Raw genomic sequence first — 17,861 nt, forward strand, 5'->3', positions numbered from 1 at the left:
GTATGGAAATGTTACACTTTCTATTTGCTTGTTGAATTGATTTGTGTGAGTCATTATTAAACCCATGTTGGCAAAATGTGAGGATTTAAATATCAGCTTTCACCCCAAGTAACACTATCTTGTGTAATGTGCAATTCTATTTTTTCCCCACTACTAAATACTTCTTCCTGTCCTTTCTGAAATCAAAACATATGGCAAATAACTTCTATTGCATAAGTCCAAGTGATTTGTTTATTTAAACATAAATCATGTCTGACCCCCACGAGATGACGGGTAAGAGAAACACATAAGCTCAACTGCTGCTGTGACTTTTTTCATATTTGTCAAATAAACACAATTATCATGCCAACTGAGCTTTATACTTGACATCTCAGGTGGGAGAAAAACAACAGGCTGTAAAGCAGGACTGTATTTATACTTGTGGAGAGAACAGTTGTGCTAAAAACAGGAAGTGCTAACAGAATTGCGTGCACTAGCAAAAAGTTACATTCACAGATCCACAAAATCCAGGAATTTTATGAAAGCCACTTTCTCACATGGGTGGGTAGTGCAATGGTTAAGTAACTGGGCTTGCAGAAAATTTTCACATTCAAATCAAATACATTTATAAACAGGTAAAAATATGGCTGTAAAAATATATTAACTACATGTATCACAACATATAATGGCCTGCTAATCATATAAACAATGTAAGACAATATATATATGATTGAAGACCTAATGAGAGAGTAAGGAAATTCAAATAATTAACTTAAGGAAGGCAAACCATCAGACTGACATATGTTTCCATTAACCACTATGTTGTTTGTATTTTTCTTTGCTTACCAAAAGGAATTGTGTGAACCAGAGGGGTTTGGGAAAAATTTGGCTGATGTTTGTGATTTAACAGTTAGTTAGTTAACAGTCCATCCATTTTGTTCATTTATAAGAATAATGAAGCAAGTGCAACATTTTTTTTTTTCCCCTTTTGCATGACAACACAGTAGTTATGATAGAAATAGGTGGCATGCCTACTCCTGCTACAGTGCAACCATCTTACAAGAATATCTGATGTAAAAATATTCTATTGATGCAATTATAAAAATCCATGGGATGAAACTATTCCAATTCGAATGCTTTTTGGAATACTCTGTAACAGGATGCCCCTGCTCTGTAATATAAATCACTCCATTTCAAGCGTCATGCCCATTCAAGCTGGGGGGGCAAGTGCCCCACCAGATTTTTGATATCTGGATTTTTTTATATTTTTATTTTATTACTATTATTATTATTATTATATGTAGTTATGATCATTTTATATTATGAGTCAAGCGTATTCTTCTAATTATGTCATAGATCATACCTCAAAAAGTCACACACCCCCTTTCCCTATGGTCTTGGTTTCTTCCAAAAGTTGGAGGATGAAATCGGTTCGCAACAGCAGGTACGCACAGCACTCTGTTGCGCATCAATGCCGGAGGAGATGTAGGCTACAGCTTAACGATGTGTTGCTGAAGTGGTCAGAAGAGCATCAATCCCTTTTTCAAACGTGTGAAAATGAAATGCAATTAGTTATACACACTTAGCTGCATTTGAGAAATATAGGCATAGTTTGCTTTGCAAGATAGTTGGCTAGTACCAGCTAAAGTTAGTAGCCATCCCTCAATCCGGTTGTTTAGCCTTCTGGCTCGCTAGCTAGCATAGCATTCTATTTAACATTGGTAAAGGAGAGCTGTGTGAATCTTATGGCAGTGAGCTGATAGTTTTTACCACCACTATCACAGGTTATAGTTAGCAAAACACTGAATTCCATTTGATATCTCCAGGTCAAGATGCAGAGGAAAATCTCGTCATTCTTTACAAAAACAACAGAAAGCCCCAGCCCTGTCCTCAGTCAGGAGGTTGATAGTGCAAGAGGTAGGTTATCTTAGGTGAGATTTATAGTGATAGGCTATTTTTCCTTCATGGAAATGTATGCAGATTTAATTGAAAGATGTGTTCCCTCTTTCATATGACCATTTCAGACCAATCAAGGGATGATGATGATAATCAGGCAGTTAAAGTTGCTGATCTGTGTGAAGCAGGTAAAGATATGTGAATAGCCTAATGATGATTCTCACAACAACAACATGATGATGATGATGATGATGATGATGATGATGATGATAATAATAATAATAATAATAATAATAATTGCGTCATTATTTTCTTTTTTTTCTGGGGAAGGACCCCTATGGCCCTCACTCTAATTGTGCCCAGAATTTTGGCTTGCAGGATGCCCCTGCTCTGTAATATAAAGCACTCCATTTCAAGCTGAATTTTCCGGCTTTGAACTTAGCTGGGTCTCGGGGATAACTTTCTCCGCCCTCTTTCCTCTCTTCCTCTCTTCTCCACACTCTGACTTAAGTAACATCATAATTCAAAGTTTAACATACCGTTAGCTATTTATGCGTGCATCCGTACAAGGCTAGCAGTAGCAAGACAGCTGCCGGACTGTAAATCTAGTTGTATGGCTAAAACATTTGTGTTATGAGTCAAGTGTAACTGATTGTTGTCTGTCACCTACTAATCATATGCTACGTGCGTATAATTGTATTAGTTCATAATGCGTTCATAGCGGTACCAAGGGGCAACAACTCGCCTCTATGAGAGAAGCCTTTTACCCCAGTGGTTACTGTGTGAACTGCAACACCTGGTTGCAAAAAGAACTTGAAACCCCGCCCACCCAATGTTAAGTCAATGGGGAAAGCCTGAAAAGAGGCCAATTTTCTCTGAGGAAATATAGGCTAAAGTCAATAAATGTTTTTCACAAGAAATGATGGTTTAACTAGTTAATCCCATCCATTGTAATGTCTCCCCTGGGTCTGATTTTTAAAAATAAGTCCCCCAAAATTCCCAAATCTTGGTTAATTTCAGTGCGCACAATGTGGCTTGTCCTACTACCGTATGACCGTATAAGGATTTCCCCATCCTTGAAGCCAGGCAAAGTGCTTCAGCGGCAGGTGTGATGCCGTGTCGTTTTATTCCGATTAGCTAGGTACATACGATCTCACCATTTAAAAGTCCAACGTCCAAAAATGTTGTGTGCTGCGTTCAACTGTACTAACCGCTATTCTAAGGATTCCTCTCTCCAGTTCTTTCGGTTAATACATTTGAGACATTTTCAGATAAACAAGGTTCTATGTCAGAATGCGATTTCTGACCATTTCGGGGTTTCAGTTGATTCTCTTTTATAATTTGTATATGTTGTTGGTGAAATCAGATTTGTAAGCAGTTTTGAAGCTTCTTTAAGAAGACAAGCTAGTGCGATTTACTTAGGTAGGGGGAGCAAGCTTACTGTCTTGCTATCAATCTATCTGTCTATCTAGCTAACTTGCTAGCTAGTTATCTTGTGATATATCTGTCTAGCTATCTAGAGTTCTGTTATCTATCTGTCTATATAACTAGCTAGCTAGTTAGCTAGTGATCTATTTGATCTATTTTTCTATGTAAATATCTTAACACTAAACGTATCTTGCACAATTAACTTTTTTGAAATGTTATGACAGTACGGTTCCGTGGTTGCAAGGCCACGCTTGTTGTCCAGACGTAGGCATGTCTAATTACCATGTAAGGTAGTCGGGGTGGATTTTCCTGTAGTCGTGGACTCCAGTCTTTCTCTCCACTGCGCTTGCATTGGTTGCAACGGGCAATGCAGCTGTGCCCTAGTTTGGGCTTCATGCGCCAGTGAACACTAACCATAGCAAATCAGTGGGCGATGTCATGAAGCACTTCGTCCATATTTTTATATGGTCTATGAGCGGTACCCAGCAACCTTGTTGAGATAGTTACTAGATGGGTTACTAGATATGACCAAACAAAAGCTTCCCAACAACAACAGTAACCCCCTAGACACATCCCTCCCCCCAATGAGGTTTTTCGGCCTCTGTGACTATGGCGTTGCAACACACCAACACGACAACGTTACCGAAAAATTAATTTAAATTTAACAACTCAACTAAGTACTATCAAGCTTGCTGACGTAATTGTATACTTTTATTTTGACTTCCTTTGGGCATAATTCTGATAGAATTGCATATGTGCTGCCCATGCATAATTATACCACTAATTATAGTGTATACTACTTATAAGAATACACATATATACAGGACTACTATGAAGTGTGAAAATTGCAATGTTGCAGTGTGAGAAAGAGAAAGAGGTGAGAAAAAGAACATTACCTATCATTACAATATGCCAATCTACAGTGTAAATGTGCAAAATACCTTGCCACTCTAATAAGCTGAAAATGACTTTGTTATGTGTACACTAAGATCTTTGAACATCTGGCTATCTCACTGAAAACATGTTTCCCGTGTGTACTGTAAAGCATGGCGTTCATTGTAGGAAAATGTAGTTGTCCTACACTAGCCAGTATGGCAGGGCTGGCCAGCATCCCATGATACATTTTTATGACAGTCGCACTGTGGGAGAAACCAATGGAACAAGGAATGACCTTTCCTATTTTATTGTAATTAATTTATTTCCTCAAAGGGGACAAGTGGACCCAAACCATGCCAGGAAAATTCCCCCAGAGCATAACAGAGACACCGGACCGGTGGGTCAAGGATTCAGGCATGTACCGTTCACTTGGTGTACACTACACATGCACTCGCCCTTAGATGGAAGGATCACTGCAAATCAATAAAAAGTTATTCTGTGTGATAATCTTTATCCTATGATGAAACATTTCTATTCTGATGATAGTGGTCCCTTCCAAGATGACACTTCCCCTATCCACATTGCAAGAGGGGTCAACTGAATGGTTTGATGAGTGTAAAAATGATGTGAATTATATGCCATGACCTTCGGAATCACCAGATCTGAACCCAACTGAACACCTATGGGAGATTTTGGACCAATGTGTTAGTGCTCTGCACCACCATCATCAAAACACCAAACAAGGGAATATCTTTTGGAAGAATGGTGTTTCATTGCTCCAGTAGAGTTCCAGAGAATCTATTCCAAGGCACACTAAAGCTGTTCTGGTGGCTTGTGGTGGCCCAGCACCTTACTAAGACACTTTATGTTGGTTTTTCCTTGAACTAGTTGCCCGTCTGTACGTAAGTATGTATGCATGTATGTGTGTGTGCGTATATATATATATATATATATATATATATATATAGTGATGCCAAATTCCTAATATTTTACCAATGACGCAATGCATGACATTCCCAGCTTGGTGCCTTGAGTTTGTGAAATGATGTTTTCATACGCCTGTAGGTATGGGGGAAGTGACAACACTACAGTGAACACCCCCCCCCCCCCCCCCTCCCCAGGGAGTGTGGAATGGCATGTTTGTCATACCAATTTTGGATGTCTGGCAGTGCCAGGATTCAGCATGCAAAAGTCTCAGAGAGGGGGGAGTAAACTCCTGTTCCATCTGCCTTGTTTTCACACTCCAGCATAGAGGTACAGGCAATCAAAGTGTGTTCTCAGTGGTTATGATGGCTAGGAAGCAAACAGCACAGTTTTGTTTCGGGCACTCAATTATCCAAAGGTTCTTCTTTAATGGTCAACATAGTAGTTATGCTGGCCATGTCACAGACATTCTTGAAGACCAGGCACACAGTAGCTGCGGTTACATGCACACTTTTTTTCATTCTGATTGAAATCATTCCGATTGAAGATTTTGGGTCAACCGTTTACATGGGATGTGATCTAATACGGTCTGGTGTTTACACGTTTGGAAAACCCAAACCAGTTCCATATCACAGACGTCAAATTTTTTTTTAGGGACAAACTCCTCCGTAGTGCCAGCCATCCAGCCGCATGGCGCACCTGTACTATCTATATAGCTAGCTAGAGTGAGAGCACCTATTATCGACCAGAGGGGGGGACGTGTATCGACCACCTTAACCGGTAGTGTATTTACTTCATATTTATTAGAGATAGCGGGACATCGTTACCTATTAAAATGTAAGTCCTGTAAAAAAATATGCATAATAAACTGTCTAAATGTAAAAAAACAACTTCATACATATACATGTAGTTATATTAATACAGTCTTATTTACAGTATCAACTTTAAGACAAGCAACGCGCTCGGAATTATCTCATCACGACCCATTAAAAGCAACGGCGCAGATGTTGCTTAATAATTTCAAACTGCTTTTCTAATGGCTATTTTGCGTCCTGCGACTTGGCTTACAACTGTGAATATGTACAGATTCCTAGACGTGCTGATAGCGACCACCCTTTCTCATATTAATCTCAAATACGGAAGATAGGACACTTAGACAGTATGCTAGCAAATTTATGTCAAGTTCCATTCATTTATATGGGGTGGTCGATACACATCCCCTTGGCCACCAAAAGAGCTCACTGGACCACCTCTGACTTATTTGCCGGCACAGAAAAGAAATGCAAAAGTAGGCTACTGAAAACATAGATTTTAGTTTTGGCTGAGAAAACAACGTTAGATGCCTTGTATGAGCGCTGTCAGTGCAACTGATAGAATGTGCAGTTTCACTGTAGCCCGATACTCCCGATCTCTCTGGAAAGGCAGATCGTGGAGACATTTTAATCGTTCACAATCTAATATCGACATATTGCCCACATATATATCTATGATCGTCCACACCTACACCATGTGTTTGATCAGTGAAGAGAAACGTATACGTCACCACGCATTTATGTCAAGACGGTGGGCATGCGCAGAAAGAACGCAGCCAGAAAATAATCAGTTTAATCGTTTACATGGTATAATTTTTCTTGTGATCGGTTTATGAAAAGGTTTAAACTACCCCTCTGCAACCAATTGAAATTTCAATCGGTTTGGGCCTGTTTATTCTGATTGAGGTGTTTATATGGAGCATTTTCATTCTGCTTGGGCTTTTAAACCGATTTTAATTGGAATATTAGGCTCCATGTAAACCCAGCCAGTGATTCTGGTCACTACAGTGATGTTTGGTGACCAATAGTGCCTGGACAGCGAGGGTACAGTGTTTGTTTGTGTTTGAGGACTTTTGCAATGCACAGGTCCCTGGGAGCACTTGAATATGAAGTACTGCCACTGGAGTGGAATTGCTATTGGAGACTGGGGACTCTGGAGAGAAGGAGCTGCTGGCCCACTTGGACTGCTGCTTAATCATCCCCAGTCTGGTTGCAGCACAGCAGAATCTGGCCCATGTATAGTGTGACACCATGTGCAATTACTTCCACTTAACTCACTCTCTCTCTCTCTCTCTCTCTCTCTCTCTCTCTCTCTCTCTATATATATATATATATATATATATATCTCTGCCAATCGCTTGCTTGCTCTCTTGCATGTAATAATATCTTATATAATATGTATGTTTTTAAAAGACCCCTGTGCTGCTTACTCTCCCCTTCAAAATATAACCACCCTGCCATGCCACACATAAGTGCACATTGCTATTATGAAAACATATTAAAAACTGTTTTGTATCCTGCGATAGTCACACATTTATCCATATGCATTTATCCTGCATTAAGTAACATGCTAAATTATTACTTCACTGCCCCCATTTTTTTTTCTATGCATATTGGTTTGCACAGCCCATGGACACTAATGTGAGTCTACCAGAAAGATTATGTCGTACTGGTTGCAGGGAAATTTTTTTTATCATCATTGCAAATGCTTGGCATCCAATCATTATGCCAGTCCAGATCAGTTCTTTCCACATGAGCTGAAGATAATGCGGGAACTGCAACGCTCCTTAAATTCCAAGGACGATGTCTGCTCAGATGTTGTGTGGGCACACCCAGACCACGCCGCCATTCCTCGGAACACCTCATTAAAGGTGATCTTAATGGGAACAGTTCAGGTTCATGTGAAGGACTCACTGGCAATTAGACCCTTTTTTTCTGTGTTGACTCGGTCAGAACGATGGTGATTGCCTTTTTTTTTTCTTATTTTACAAGGAAACGGAATGTCATCTTGCATACTTCAGCCATTGTGACAATGTCTTCTGTGGGCTCTAATGCTACAGACTCACTGGGACTGAAGAACAGGAGTGATGTGGAGACATGTAATGCACTGACCGCTGTCTCCAGACAGTATGCATGCTGACCAATTACTAACAGGCACTCAGATGTGACACCTTGCCTTTTTACCAAGTGCCACACTCTTCGCATTGACCTGTTAGTCAACCATGAAAGGACACAAACACTTTAGCCCTTTGGAGTTGCCAAAAGGGAAACTTTTCAAGTGAAGACGTTGCTATTTAGCACATTTACAGATGGCAAACTGAGGCAGCAGGATGAAAATCAAAATAGAACTGAAATAGTTCTCACTGGCGCTCAGTTTTAAGAGGCAATGGTACACTACACCGTATATACATATATATATATATATATATATATACACACATTACTAGTTGAAATCCCTTCTTCAAAGTGCTTAAAATTTGAATGCCAAAAGGGCTCCTCATAAAATGGTGAGAGCATTATTACATTATTCTCATCATATGTCACACATTGACATGTGAATCATATTTCAGGCTTGTGGATCAAACCCCACAGTCTTCATAATGACCAAGCATGATTCCTGACAAGTGACATGGTGATCTCACTAAGCTGAAGTCCCAGATCCCTCACCTCAGGAACACATTGAGATCCTTTATTGACCCTAAGGTCTAATGCTGTTTTCTGTATCCCTTAAAATCAATGAAAAAGCCTAGTAGTTCACAGAGTGGTGGGCCTAGGGCTTTGGCTGGGCTAGGTTAGCCCATACCAGAATGGAACACCTTTTGGGAAAACCAGGTTACCAATGAAAATGATTTTGGTGGGCTTAAAAATCAGTGCCCCGTGTCTAGAGATCCTGCACCATCCTGCAGTACATTTCAGTTTTAAGATGAGATGTTTTACCCACATCATGACTAGACTGGCATTTGATTGGTGACTCATTTCCCTACCTGCTTATCTAGGTTATCCCCTCAAAAGTGAAATGCATTCTCAATCTACATTTAGTCATAGTAGCACGTTTTGTCCTTTAATTTATTATCTGAACATTTAGCCTGCTTTATTTTCTTCAAAACGGATGGCATATCTCTTTTAAAATACTTTAAAAACATATTGTTTTAAATACGAATTGTAAATATTGCTTCATGGAATATAGTTTCATAGTTTCAAGTCAGAATAAGTCAGAATAAGCCACCACTCACCTTATGTGGACACGTGGGCGGAACTGAGCTGAATGACTTGTCAGGGGTCTGGCTCTGATTCTAGAAAAAAAAAAAAACACAATAGCATGTCAAGAACAATTTCCTCAGCGGATGCTGTGGTCATACCAGCAGGGGGCCAGCTGCTACCATCATGACCCCAGTTAGCTAATTTGTTGGTGGTCTTTTTATTTTTGTTCCATTTTTGGTGTGTGGGGGAGTGTATGTGTGTGTGTGGGGGGGGGGGGGGGGCGGTTAAGGACCTGTTCACAATAATCCTATTTCATATTTTGTTAGTATGACGACTGTTAAAGGATGGACTCTTTCATTGCTGAGTGGGAGTTGAGGAGTCAGGGTCACAGAATGCATAGTGAACATTGTAGCCATGAAGCTAGTGTGCTTGAAAATGGTATTGCCGAATAGCTATCAAATGATATATTTATGTAAGGCCACAAATGGGGGACATACAATCCGATCTTGTGTTGTTACTAAAAATGAGTATTAATGATTGAATGCAATGGAATACAAAAGCTTCATTGTCAATGACTGCCTGACAGCAGGGCCATTGTAGGCAGAGGTGATATAGGCTGTTGCCTAGGGCTCCATCTGTATGGGTATACCAACTCTCTGGGAGGGGTACCAAATGATGGGGGAAAAAATTGGGAGAATGGAGCACTTTGCATTCATGATAGTTAGCAAAATGTCCCCAGTTTACAATCGCTACTTATCTCCCAACCCCACACTTAACACTTGCCAATTTCTAATTACACCCCCCACCCCACCCCGATCCGCTGTCTCGCCAGCGGGGAGGGGATCCAGGGGAGATACCGTGAACCTCCGCGTGTGTTACGCTCTCCCAGTGACACCCCTCACTGTCAGGTGAAAAGAAGCGGCTGACGACTCCACATGTATCGGAGGAGGCATGTGGCAGTCTACACCCTCCCCATACCAACAGAGGATAGCGCATCGACCAGGACTGTGGCTGGTCCACTCGCGGAATTGGTATAACAACTAAATTGGCGAGAAAATGGGAGAAAAATTGCAAAAAAAATTTGATTGTGGTTATTGATAAAATTATTTAATTTTGAGTTCATATATAGCCAATTTTATAGGAACATTTGAATGGGTTCCTTTCCATATTATCAGAAAATTGTTAGTTCAAAACTGTGATCTCAGAAGGTGCGTCACATTTCTGACATTCCTGTCTCTTGAGGGCTAGCCACATTTTGACTGTCAGACTCCTCTATAATTTCATATTGGATTAAGACAATGAGTGATGATGCATCAGCCAATCAAATTTTGATGTGTATGATTAGAACATCCCCAGGTCACCTACTCTGTTTCGGCCACCACTGTTTGATATCATTATGTTTGCGCCAGTAACAGCTGTTCAGACAAGTGGATATGTACAGTTCTCAAAGTCGAAGGTAACAAAAAATGAAGAACTTCATCTCATTGTGAATTTAATGCCAGTCCCATTTTCAAGACAGATTTATCAAATCACATTCTATAAACCCAGATATAACAAAGTTTTTTTTTAAAGATTACAAGGGGGGGGAGACGTAGACTTCAACCACAACAAAATAATTGTTTCTTTGAGCTAATCCTGGTGTCTGACCTATCAGTGTTGTTCATTGATCATCATATTCACACAGCTGTTGTCAGCATTGCAAGATTCAAAGAGAAAGCGCTCAATCTGAACGAAAAGTCTAAACGAGATGTCACACTCTAGCTAGCTTGCTCAGCATGAATAAATTAAAACAGAAATCACTGCTAGGGTTTTTTTTTAGTATTATTAGCCTACAAAGAAAAATTTTGTTTTGATCATAACGCAAAAGCATTTGTATTTTACTTCATCCCGTTAATCCCACTATTTCACCCCATTTCTATCACAAGAGTGACAATAAAATCTGACAAATCGTTGACAAATAACAGCAAAAAATATATATATGTTTTATATTAGAACGCAAGTGAATTAGTGTAAAACAAAGATTTTTAAATGTCCTGTTTTCCAAAAAATCAGAATTCCATTGGCTAGAGTGATCACTGTAAGACTTTGGCATGCCATAAGAATAAGACTTGTATTGACATGTACCCTTGACATCTCATTGAGCAACATGCTTGTGTGTATTTGCTATAAAGGTTGAGCTCGGTTGAGTGTGCTTCTGTGGGTGGGTGGGAGTGGGGAGTTGTTGCATTGTTGAAGGCCCTGTCTCTGACCCCACGGTCTACTACTGTCTATACATATAACAGAATAAATCCACATCCTGAATTCATAATATTATAAACTATGTGTACTATACCATTTCTTGCATATGATTTTATTATGCATCAGAACTCAATGGTTATGCATTGCTCTCTCAAATAATTATAATTTCTAACAAACTAAATATGATGTCACAATCTCCTGTTGCCTAGGATTGCATGTGAATTATTGTTCCAGATAAGTGATAATTGTATTGCAGTAGAGCATATGTGTGCTGAACTGTCTATGTGACAATATGCAATCTCTCTCTCTCTCGCTCTCTCTCTCGATACAGCACAGAATTTGAGCAGGTGCCGCCAGTCAGACTTTCATATCCAATTATCTTCCTGTGGCATGGCTAATGCTCCCTGACACTATTAATGCTTTCCTTATGGTATCAGTGAACAAGATGAAACACTGAACTGTCCAGGCTTCAATGTCCATATTTCATCTCTGTTTAAAGGCAGGAAGAGTTTTCACCAAATGTTGGATAATACAGCCTCACTAACAGCACCACCCACACACCACCCTTTAAAGAAAAACCAGGCCTTGTCTGGTTTTTGAAATTTCGTCTTATTTTCTTTGCTTTTAATGAGAACAAAAGTCTTTGTCTCTAGTCATGTGTGACCATCCCTGGCATCAAAATTACAAGGAAAGATGAAATGTTACTTGATAAATGTTTGACACAAATGCATCATAAACTAATTCTTCTGTTTGAATTAGTTTCAGACATGAGTACACTTTAAGATATGCAACTTAACTAAAACAGATGTTGGCAGTCACATTATGAAATCAAATAATGCATACGTTTTCATAGCAACTGATAGAACATGGTTGAAGCTCCACCCATCCAAATTTTGCATATCTAAAGTAGTTTAATATTCTCAGAGTAATTTGAAACCTCATGAATTCTGCCCCACAATCCAACAGACATATGTTAATCCTTTAATCTGCACTTCTTGATTTTAATTCATTTCATGTGTGCATTTTTTTACTGGGTTATGTTAACCTAAATTGATCAAAGCAGTTAAAAAGAAATATTATGATTTAATAATTCTTGACTTATATGCATTGGCCTCTCTTTCTCTTTCATGGAGAGTAAAGAGCATGATGCAATTAAATGTAATTTTGAAACTCGTAATTTTGAAGTTTTGAAAGCAGATTCTGTATATTTAGGTGGCTTTAAGCATCTGATATGTTAATGTATTTGACTTTGAATTGCTGACAATGATGCCAGTTTCTTGAACCTTTACATTAGATTGTGGCAATCAGGCCTACCAAAAAGGTTAATACGTTATCCAGTGATTTAATATTGTCATGCAGTCATAATAGCGTGCCCAAAGAACACAAACAGCTTGGGCAGACATACCACTAGCAATCAACCCCTAAAAGCTTTTGTAGAAGCCTTTTCAAATCTTTTGGCTCTGTAAACCACATGCAAAAAATAGTTCAACTATACACAACTAAATGCCTCTCTAAAACCTTTTGGCTTTTTAACAAAGTACAACAGAACAAGTCATGTTGCAGGATTTCCCTTAAAGGTTTTCCTAGTAATTGGCCATCCCAGTGCAGCCCACCGTCCTGCATTTCAGGCAGTTGGTAAATGCGGGGGGCTCTACCTTTACAGTCACATCAGAAAAGTATCTTTGGAGGAGGGCTGCAGACTGCAGAGAACAATATTCTCTCTGCTTGCAGTGTGAAGAGAACCGTGACTAGAACTCAGAGTGCTCTTGTTACAAGGGGTTTCTCTCTGCGATGACAGCTACCCACAAGAGCATGGGGCACTGAGACATCGTTTGCAGTGAGCTCATTTGCTAAGCTGTCTGAATCCAATATTTTTTTTTCTGTGGTCTTGAGCACTAGTGAGAGTCCTCAATTAAAGTTATGATATAATGTGGCATTAGGAGTTTAGGAGACCTATATGACTGAGTATAGGACGGAGTGTAGCACAGTGGGTAAGGAACTGGGCTTGTAACCGAAAGGTCGCAGGTTTGATTCCCGGGTAGGACACTGCCGTTGTACCCTTGAGCAAGGCACTTAACCGAAATTGCTTCAGTATATATCTAGCTGTATACATGGATACAATGCAAAATGCTATGTAAAAAGTTGTGTAAGTCGCTCTGGATAAGAGCGTCTGCTAAATGCCTGTAATGTAATATATCTCAAAGCAAAATGTATGTGAACCCAGTCAATTTACAACACTTTCAGAACACATGTACAGAATAACATCTATTGATGCATATATATATATATATATACATGGCCGAAAGAGCTATTTTCGTGGTTTGGACTTGGCCCCATAGTTGGTGAAGGCAAATCTTAATGCTGCAGCATTAAATCGCATTCTACATGATTTTATGCTTCCCCAACAGTTTGGGGAAGGCCCTTTCTTATTTCAGCTTGACAATGCCCCGTACAGCGAGGTCTATATAGGGATGGTTTTGTCGACAATGGTGTGAAAGAACTTTATTGGCCTGCACAGAGCCCTGATCTCAACATATACACAGTGAGCTACATAATGTTTGAGGCAAAGACATATTTTTTTCCTTGATTTGGTTCTGTAGTCCAATTTTAGATTAATTAGCAAACAATTCAGATGTTGCTGAAGAGCACCACATTCCCAACTTTTTTAAAAGGGTATTTTTAGACACTTTAGTTTCACCATGTTGAAATTATAGCACTTTTTTTGTCTGTGACGTTTTCTGCGGACAGTAGTCACCGACACTTCCATGCCTGCCTCCAGAAGTGTGTTTCTGATCTGTCAGACAAGTTTAAGTCTCCAACTGCTTTTTTTCTTATTTCTCAGCCTCATTATATCTTCCTTGACTTTAATTGGCACAACTCTGGTCCTCATGTTGACAAATGCCAATAACAGATTCCAAAGGCAATCAAAAGCCTAGAATCAGGACTACGTAATGCTCTTACGAAGGAGGCAATACACATCCAACTAATTGTATGATAAATCAGAAACACCTGTGAGCCATGCAAAGGATATGCAGCAAGGTACTAAACATGACTACTTCCATTTACATAAAATTAGTATGTGCCAAATATTATAGTGCCCTGAAATGGCAGGTTATGTATATAAAGTGCTGTAATTTATACATGGTGAAACCAAAGTGTATAGAAATACCCTTAAAGAAAAGCTGAGAATCTGCACTTTAAGCACACATGGATTGTTTGACTGTATATGCAGAGCAGTCTGCAGGTATTTGGACAGTGACACCATTTTTGTTGTTTTGGCTCTGTACTCCAGCACATTGGATTTGAAACGAAGCAATGAATATGAGGTTAAAGCGCAAAATGTCAGCTTTAATTTCAGTTTATGTGCATCCACGTCCATTGACCCAGGAATTACAGCCAATTTTACATAGTCCCCCGATTTTAGGAGACCAAATCCCACATAAATGCAGGTAGACAAACACAAATATGACAAAAGAACTAACATCTAAGTAGTGTCTTGAGCTCACGTCTTGAAAGAAAATGACATGCTGTATTTCATATTGTGCTTAATCTTTCCACCTACAGCAGAGAAGCACAGTCTGGCCCCCTCCACCTCTATTTTTCCTTTGGCAGTAATGAGTTTATTTGCAATGTCTTTTAACAGGATTAACTGCATTTAAAATCACATCTCATTCTCACAACAAAACCAAACAAAGCTGTTCACACAAAAACACATTCATTTATCACCACAGTGGAAAAGCATATATGTAATCTTCTACAAATGCATAAATATCAAGACCAGAAGTGGACTGTGTTTCCAAATGTGTCCATTAATTAATTCAGAAATTGGAACAGAATGACTGAGTTTTAAATTGGTAATGTCACCTGAGGGGCTTTCGCAATATTGACTTGCATATCAGCTTGCCTCCGTACAGTATCTGAATGAGCAAGTGCCAGGCCTAGCCGAATCCCCGGCTGGGTGGTGACTATGGTTAAAATTAAGTATGATTTTGCATGGAACTTTCAGAACTCTAGATGAATGAATGAATGAATTAATTAATGAATTAAATGGCCAACCAAGTACTATATTCAACTTTGCTGTGAAAATTAAATACCTCAATCATTTTGTATTTATTTAATATATAATTATATTAAATAACACGAATACCCCTTGGTATGCAGATCATGAATAGCTGTCCATACAAATGCAATGAGAAAACAAGAAACCGGATGAAAAGGGTTTTGTCTCTCTACAGATTAGCCTGAGAGAGGGATTTGCCTAGCTCTGGTCTCAGAGAGAAAAAGGGCTCTGGCAGAACACAAAGCGAATAAACCAGCGGTTTTCGAGAAAAGAGAACCGGGCGAAGGCGGGAGAGATGTGCTTGCTAAGCAGTTACACATCAATGTTTCCAGACTGAAAAGCATATGCCAAAAGGCCACGTTCCTCGAGAGCTTGAACTGTTGGTATGCTGTGTAAATTCAGCTCTTGCTTGCGCAGCCAAAAATAACTACACTCTTCAAAGTAAACACACAACTGAGGTATTTAACAGTAGGCTATTATTACAGTCTGTGACAATCGCTTTGAAACTATGACAGATCTTTCTTTTGATAAAGCATGAATGCTAACATATAAGCATTACTTATATCAAGTTTTTTTTCAGCTAATGTGCTCAATACAGTTTAAAACCATTATTGCAAAAATACCAGCAATTTGGCAATGTAATTTAAAAATGTTCTTCTGTGCCTCGCCCTTAATAAAAATCCCAGTGGTTCTTGTGCTTTATTGTATGAGGGTAAACAAGTGCCCCATTGTTATTTAATTATTTATTTATTTAAACAGGTAGGTCAATTGCAAACAAATTTCCATACATAATACAATATACTACGTATAAGCATACTAACTGCACTGCTTATAAACATGGTGTGATAGTTTTGTTTTCGATATTATTAGGTATTATGTTTACTGTTGCTACCCAGTTACATTTTCCCATGCCATCAAAAAAACAGATGATTTTAAATCATGCAATAACATAATTTTCGGTCATTTGGGTGTAATGTGTCTCCTGACTTTATTTTTGCCATTTTTTGTTCCAAGTAAAGAGAGAGAGAGAGAGAGAGAGAGAGAGAGAGCCAGAACCAGACACATTTGAGTAATTTGTGATTACATTAGTATACCCTGTTTGCCTGAGAAGGTTAGGTAGTAGCCTTTCCTATGTCATGCTTTTGCACCTCACCTTCTTTCTGCCAATGTTGCGAAGGCATGTTGGTATGTCCTTCCCAGCATTCACCAGGTGGGGAGAAAAAGCTATAGCTGTGGCGGACTCATTACCAAACAAGCGTCTCATTCAACCCTAAGTGAAAAGCACGGGGCATGCTGGCACATTGGCATTGGGTGGCAGCCTGCTCCAGTGACATTCTTCACTCTCACAAGGAGACGTTATGTTGTCTACTTCCTGACAGCTTCTCCAACGGGCCTGACTTTGGGTAAGCTACTTCTGGGTTTTCTCTCCCCTCGAACGACAATGAAAAAAAAACCTGTATTTCTTGTGCTGGGAAAAAGGAAGGCGTTTTTTTTTTTGTTTTTTTTTAACGTGTAGAATTTTTGATCATGTGTATAAAATGTTTTTGATCTCATTGCAGATTATTTTTTCTTCCCCCAATCTCTGTGAGTCACATTGCCAGGGGCACTTTGTAGCATGACAGTGGGAGATGACAGCTGGTGAGAATGGAGAATGTTAAAAGCAAGCAAAAAAAAAAAAAAAAGTTTGAGGGCATATTCCTTTACAAGATGCTTACTTTCCTTTACAAGATGCTCAGAGCAATACCTGCAGCAACTGTTACCGTTTTGTTTTAATGTATGCTTTTAATGTCATATATGTGTTTGGTGAGAAGGAGAGTGGTAATGTTTTCAGCAGCTGCTTTTACTAAACAGTATTGCAGTCGTGAATATCACTGTACATCTGGGACTTTCTGCAGGGGAATGTAATACTTCACTGCTCTGACTAAACTAGTTGTAAAAAGAATATTTAGGCAATGTTTTTACTTTGACTTTTACTTTCAATAAAGATATCAAAGTTTTAAGTTAAATATATTTGCACATCATCACAAGTTAAATGAAAAATATTGTATTTAATTTTTTATCAAAATTAAGAATGTTCCCAATTCTAATTCATATTCCCTCATCATCCACCCTCAGATCCAGGCCTGTTTAACACAACTCAGATACAAGTTCAATAGTTGTCATGTTCAGAAATTATCTCAAAGAACTTGGCTATATATATATAGACACACAATATGACAAAAAAACAAAGTATCGGTAAACAATTTATCTGGGGTTGTTTGTCATGATTTGGGCTAGGCCCCTTAGTTCCAGTGAAGGCAAATCTTAATGCTACAGAATTCAATCACTTACTAGACGATTCTGTGCTTTCCAAGCAGTTTGGGGAAGGCCCTTTCCTGCTTCAGCTTGACAATGCCTCCAGACACACAGCAAGGTCCATATAAAAATGGTTTTGTCGGTGTGGACCC

General features: G+C 39.1%; 1 protein-coding gene across 4 annotated transcripts in view; it reads right to left on the reverse strand.

The window, feature by feature from the left end:
• Nucleotides 1–17,861, reverse strand: part of pcdh11 (protocadherin 11) — a 256,944-nt gene that overhangs the window by 129,485 nt on the left and 109,598 nt on the right. For 3 of the 4 annotated variants that reach the window (XM_035409666.1, XM_035409664.1, XM_035409665.1), the window contains exon 4: nucleotides 9,149–9,208. In XM_035409666.1, the coding sequence (XP_035265557.1) occupies nucleotides 9,149–9,208 (60 nt within the window). Of the gene's footprint in view, nucleotides 1–1,354; nucleotides 1,518–9,148; nucleotides 9,209–17,861 lie in introns of those variants that run through there. The other variant, XM_035409669.1, reaches the window with a different exon arrangement.

The sequence above is a fragment of the Anguilla anguilla genome, chromosome 3, assembly GCF_013347855.1.
Source record: "Anguilla anguilla isolate fAngAng1 chromosome 3, fAngAng1.pri, whole genome shotgun sequence".
Taxonomy (NCBI): domain Eukaryota; kingdom Metazoa; phylum Chordata; class Actinopteri; order Anguilliformes; family Anguillidae; genus Anguilla; species Anguilla anguilla.